This window comes from Sinocyclocheilus anshuiensis, unplaced genomic scaffold, assembly GCF_001515605.1.
Source record: "Sinocyclocheilus anshuiensis isolate Anshui unplaced genomic scaffold, SAMN03320099.WGS_v1.1 scaffold544, whole genome shotgun sequence".
Taxonomy (NCBI): domain Eukaryota; kingdom Metazoa; phylum Chordata; class Actinopteri; order Cypriniformes; family Cyprinidae; genus Sinocyclocheilus; species Sinocyclocheilus anshuiensis.
In genome coordinates, this window is record NW_015555763.1 from 798,233 (window position 1) to 804,440 (window position 6,208).

General features: G+C 35.5%; 1 protein-coding gene across 2 annotated transcripts in view; it reads left to right on the plus strand.

Annotated features, from left to right (window-relative positions):
* The first annotated feature begins 3,171 nt into the window (after positions 1–3,171).
* Positions 3,172–6,208, plus strand: part of LOC107674083 (tripeptidyl-peptidase 1-like) — a 7,613-nt gene continuing 4,576 nt past the window's right edge. For both annotated transcript variants that reach the window (XM_016467960.1, XM_016467959.1), the window contains exons 1-7: positions 3,172–3,252; positions 3,551–3,622; positions 3,758–3,897; positions 3,975–4,125; positions 4,212–4,333; positions 5,041–5,219; positions 5,354–5,552. In XM_016467960.1, coding sequence (XP_016323446.1) covers positions 3,233–3,252; positions 3,551–3,622; positions 3,758–3,897; positions 3,975–4,125; positions 4,212–4,333; positions 5,041–5,219; positions 5,354–5,552 — 883 coding nt within the window. In that variant the 5' untranslated portion in view covers positions 3,172–3,232. The remainder of the gene's footprint in view (positions 3,253–3,550; positions 3,623–3,757; positions 3,898–3,974; positions 4,126–4,211; positions 4,334–5,040; positions 5,220–5,353; positions 5,553–6,208) is intronic.

Consider the following 6,208-nt stretch of genomic DNA (forward strand, 5'->3'; position numbering starts at 1 on the left):
TCTTTTTGAAAGTCAGTTTCTGTATAAATATAAAATCAATGGTGTGGCCAAAAATACAACCTACGAAAAGATTACTATAAAGCTACTAAAGGCATTCACTATGTTATATAATATTCCCTCTGCTTTGCAACCCATTAGTAAATGCATTCAAAGATGAATGGCAGGGATTTAGATCTGATTCTTTCTTCATGCTATCCATTTTTTGACTAATTTACACCTTGTCAAGTACCAAAAATAAAGACTATCATATGCATAATCAGTCAAACATATGCTTCTTTTCACTTGTCACTTTCTGGAATCAAAGAAGGAGCATAACAATCCATTATTATTTCATTACAGCTAACATATGCTCAAGTATGAAAATGTCCAGCTGAAAATATGGTACCACAGAGATTTAACCTTGGATCACAGTGTTGAAGTAAAGCATATTTTCAATGGTATTACCCGAATACTTAATTTATATAATGTTACACTACTGAACTGGGCCTAAAATACTGTAGCTCATCCATGTCAACATGCAGCTGATTGTGTGTTGATTTGCTGTCTGGATTAACCAACACTTTGCTATAATATATATGGGTATCAGGTTAAACTCTGGAGATTTTGCCAGGAAGTACAATTCTGCTTCCTCCCCTGACCTCATCCATGCCTGTTATATTAATAACTTATGTTCAGTAGACAGTAAACTAAACATATTCTAGTAGCCAAAGAAACATTTATTAAGCTCACAGTATGAGCTTGGACTGAAAGGTTATCTTGGTGACAAAATTAATTTCTTACCCCTCAAAACAATCGACTAGTATGTTGACTACAGTATTTGTCTGCTCCAGCATTTAACTTTCTTGTGATCAGTTGCCCTGCATTAGTAGACACCAATTACAGATCTTTTTTCATTGTTGTCAAATAGCTGCATAAAGATTTTGTATATATATATATTCAATTCAATTCAAGTTTATTTGTATAGTGCTTTTCACGATACAAATCGTATATATAAAGATGGACATACTACAGCAAGTAAAAAAAGTGTTATCATAAAATTCAAAACATATAACTAAATTTATGTCCTAGTGATTATATATTTTTAAAGATTATGGCCTTTTCTTTCCACAAATGAGTATCATGATTATCATTCCCTTGAAACTAAATAAACTTCCACCAACTCATTACGAAGTATTTTACATCTCAATTTTTTACATCTCATTTGCCCAATGAAATTGATCTTCAGGGGTATTTTCCACCATTTAAGACACACACACACACACACACACACACACACACAAACTCTGTATAGCTATCTTTGTAAGGACGTGCACTGACACAAAGCAATCTCTAGCTCCTTACCCTAAACCTACCCATCAGAACTAAGTGCCTCACCCAAACCCTTACACGAAACCTACCCTTTACCCAATTATAACCTGACCCCTAAAACCAAGTGTTGACCCTCAAACAGGCCTTTAAAGGGGTCTCAGAAAGTGAGGACCGGCCAAAATGTCCTCACTTTACAAGATTGTCCTCACTCGAATGGTCTAAAACTCAAACTGGCCCTCACAAAGATAGCAGTACAAGTACACACACACACACACACACACACACATTGGTATTGGTGGTTTACGGGGACTCTCCATAGGCGTAATGTTTTTTTATACTGTACAAACTGTATTTTCTATTGCCCTACACCAACCCTAAACCTAAACCTACCCCTCACAGGAAACGTTGTGCATTTTTAGATTTTCAAAAAAAACAAAACAAAAAAAACACCATTTAGTATGTTTTTTAAGCCTTTTGAATTACGGGGACACAGGTGGTGTCCTCATAAACCACCTTCATATTGTAATACCTGTCATACCCATGTTATTATACAAATTTGTGTCATCATAAACCACCCAAACCAGTGCACACACACACACACACAAACGTTAGGTTTCCATGTTTTATGGGGACATAATTAATTATTTTACGAACTTCCCCTCACACAAAACCTTCTGCATTTTTAGATTAAAAAAAACCCCGTAATGTAGTATGACGTATAAGCTGTTTTACTCATGTGGACTAAAAAAAAAATGTCCCCACAAGGTCAAAAATTACCAGTATTATTATTCTTGCTCAATATTGGCTACGTGTGTGTGTCACACAAATGTATATATGTATATATATACATCTGTGTGCCACAAATGTGGGTGTTACTCATAAAATTAATTAATTTAATTTATTATTAAATATTGTTGTTATTATTATATTAATTAACCTGTTTGACCCTCTAGGAAACTAAGGCAAATAACACCTGGTAACTATGGTATTTTGGCGCAAAATGGTTACCGTGGTGTACAGCTTTTAAAATTCCCTTTGGTATGAATCACATATACCCTACAAAATAATTTTTAAGCATAAGTTTTAATGTGGGGGACTCAAACATGTGCCAAATATGCAAATTAGAGATAGATACGGTTGAACATTTTTTTCAGTGTAACTTGGTACATGCATTCAGATGGATGCAACAAAGAATACCTGCAAGACTGATCCTCTCATAGGAAATTGTTACGTTTGGTTTGTTAATTAAGGATAAAAAGATATCTTATGTAGCCTAATAAATAATTTGTTGCTTTTGCTGAAATTGTACATTCATAAATTTAAATGTTTCAAAATTCCTCCATGATAAGTGGTTGTAATATATTTGGAGACATTAAGAGGGGTGAAATGTCCCAAAGCAAGGTATTTGTATTCTTTATTAGACGATTTCGGATTTATAATGTAAAAGCCTCCTACTCCCCTACTTTTATTTACTTGTTTGGGTGTTTTTTCTTTTTCTTTCTCTCTCTCTCTCTCTCTCTCTCTCTCTCTCTTTCCAGTATATTTATTTTATATTATATCATAAATTTATTATGTGGTATGTAGTATAGAGTATAATATGAAAACTGAGTGTAATCTCAGTCTTGATATATAGGCTATGCTATATCTCTGTTATGAATGAATGCCTTTCTGTGTTGTTGTTCCAAGCATTTGAATAAAATAAAAAATGCGAATAATAATAATTTATATGCACTGTGTTACCTGTTTTATAAGATCGTTATGAAAACGAAGGCTTTCTCTGCTTTTCTTGCAAGTTTTTATTTGCAGACACATGCATATTAACTTCCTCACTCAAAATAAAAGACCAGCTGATGGTCACGTGACTATCACATGATCAGTACATTAGGACACGGACGTTGGTGTTGTTTTGAAGATATCAGGCTACATGAACGCGAAAACAATGCGGTGAGTATGTTGTTGTTTGCATTTATGCAGTTATGTTACGCTAATCGTAGTTTAAAGATCACGTTTGCAGAACTGTTTGTAAATCTCAAAGACAGCGGTTCACCTCATTAGGTCAGATGGTCAGGACAAAGAGTTCACATAAACCTGTTCCCTTGTGTACTGTTCTAGCATGTTAACTATTTAAGTTGACTTTTGGAGTTAAAATGACAAAAGTCTCTTGTGCGTTGGCCATAAAAACAATTCATTTTGCATTAAAGTGGGCTCTTAAAGTGACAGTGTTTTTTGTTTTTTTTTACAGGATGGCTGTTTTTGTTCTGAGCTTTATTTGGCTCGTCAATGGGGAGCTGCTTGAGGCTGATCAAGATGCTTCGTAAGACCCGTGCATGCCTCTGTCTAGCAATAATTGAGTCCAAATTATAAGCTATATTGGTCACTTCTGATGTAATTTCCACATTTCATTTACACTAGAATCAGCCCTTGGAAAATGTTATTCTCAATGTTTTAGTGTGCCTGAGGACTGGATTCTGGTTGAAAGGGTGGGACCTTTGGAGGAAGTGGAACTTACATTTGCATTAAAGCAGCAGAATGTTAACCAGATGGAAGAGTTACTGAAACTAGTGTCAGACCCAGATTCACATCAATATGGTATTGAGCCTCTCATTTGTTATAATCCAAATGATCAAATGAAGAAATGAGTTCTTATTTTTTCGTTTATATTTTAGGGAAGCATCTGAGTTTGGAAGAAGTAGCTGCTCTTGTTCGGCCATCTCAGCTGACCGAGAAAGTAATGCAGAATTGGCTCCAGAGTCATGGGGTCAAAAACTGTCACACAGTTGTAACACAGGACTTCCTTCAATGTGTCATGACTGTGCAGTAAGGACAGTTTTTGAGTGAATTTTCTAGTATCAATAGACCACAAAAATCAGATCAGTTTCTCATCTTCTGTCTGTCCTTCTTAGGGTGGCTGAAACATTGCTCCCTGGCACTAAATTTCACCGCTACAGGAGAGATTCACACACTCTGTTGAGGTCAACATCTCTATACTCAGTTCATGAAGATGTGCATCAGCATCTAGACTTTGGTGAGCAGCTGACACCATTAGTACATCTTCAGCTTCCATCCTATAAGCCTACTGTATGATATTTAATATATAAAATTCTAAAACTCTCTTAGTCATCATCATTATGTTGCATTGCATTATTGGATTTGCCCTCCACAATTAAAACTACAGAGCTTTGATCGTAAAACTAAGCATTTAATTGTCATCTTACTAATACATATTGTTGGAAGGTTGTCCATATTATTGGACAACTGATATTTATATGTAATTTATTTAAGTAGTCTGCTATACAGTTAGAAAGTTCTCAATGATTTACATTATGGGCTATCAGAATTTCTGCATGTTTTGCTTCGATTTACTGGCCTCTGAGTTAAATTTAGTTTTTTTTTCTCCTTGAGTATGAGCTCCATATTCTTTCTATATGGGCCATAAAAGCCTAATGTTTAAAAAACGATACAAAACACGTTTTTGCAACTTTTTTAGATTTTAAAGGTTTTGTTGAAAGGTTCAATGAATGTCCCATTTCCAAAAAAGAAAAAGATCATATGTCTGATATTACAGGGTTAAGGACTTAATCATTTTCATTCAGCAATTCTGTATTTTGCTGTTCAATATTTGTAATGACATGCATTATTTTGTCCTAATAAAGTAGGATAAAATAAAGTAAATAAGTTTCGAATAGAAAATCTTAATCACTATGATGTGAAGTCTTTTTTTTACCTTTTTAGTGGGTGGTGTTCACCGTTTTCCACCAAAAGGAAAGGATATCAGTAAAGGCTGGGAAGGAGCAAGACAATCAGCATTAGGCTATCACTTGGGCGTCACCCCCTCAGTCATTAGGAGTCGCTACAACCTCACAGCAAAAGATGTGGGCACTGCCACCAACAACAGTCAGGCAGTGGCACAGGTAAACCTCTCATATTTACTGTGCAGATTTCACTGATTGACTAAATGTGTAGAGTGGTAAATCCATTAATTTATTCATATGAACAGAATTCTGAGGTGTTATTCATGGTTGTGCCAAATATCTCCACTAACTAGTTCTTGGAGCAGTACTACCACCCCGCTGACTTGGCTGAGTTCATGAGTCTGTTTGCTGGAGGATTCACACACATGTCAGCTGTAGAGCGGGTCGTGGGCACTCAGGGCGGTGGGAAAGCCGGCATTGAGGCCAGTCTGGATGTGGAGTACATCATGAGCAGTGGAGCAAACATTTCTACATGGGTCTTCACAAATCCAGGTATGTGCTCCATGGCAGCATTATTTTAGTAACACTGAGATGCTATTATAGATTTTATTAATATTTTGAATTGGTTTTTATTTTTATATGTTCTGTTAAGTTTTAGTTCAAGTTTTAGTAATTTTGTTGTGTGTCATTTTTATTTTTTATTTTTTTATCTTTTATTAATCTTTATTTCAGTTTTAGTACATCAGGTTAAACTTATTTTATTTCAGCTAGTTGCCAAGACAACATTTCTCTTAATAACTCAATGGACATAATTTGCCTTAAAGTTTGCTGTTGCCTTAAAGGGGTCATATGATGCTTTTTTAAAGATCATTATTTTGTGTATTTGGTGTAACAGAATATGTTGACATGCTTTAATGTTCAAAAAACACATTATTTTTCAAATATTGTACATTATTGTAGGTCCTCTATGCCCCGCCTCTCTCAAATGCTTCGTTTTCTACAAAGTCCCTCCTTCCGAAAAGCGCAGTCTGCTCTGATTGGCCAGCTGACCCAGTGCATTGTGATTGGCCAAACACCGCAAGCACTCGTCGGAAATGTAACGCCCCTTACCATAATCGCAAGCTTCATCTTTCAAAATAAATGTAAAGACAGAGCCCGAAAGGGAAACAGAGTCGTGTGACAGACACAGTGATGAAGCTGGTATGTGT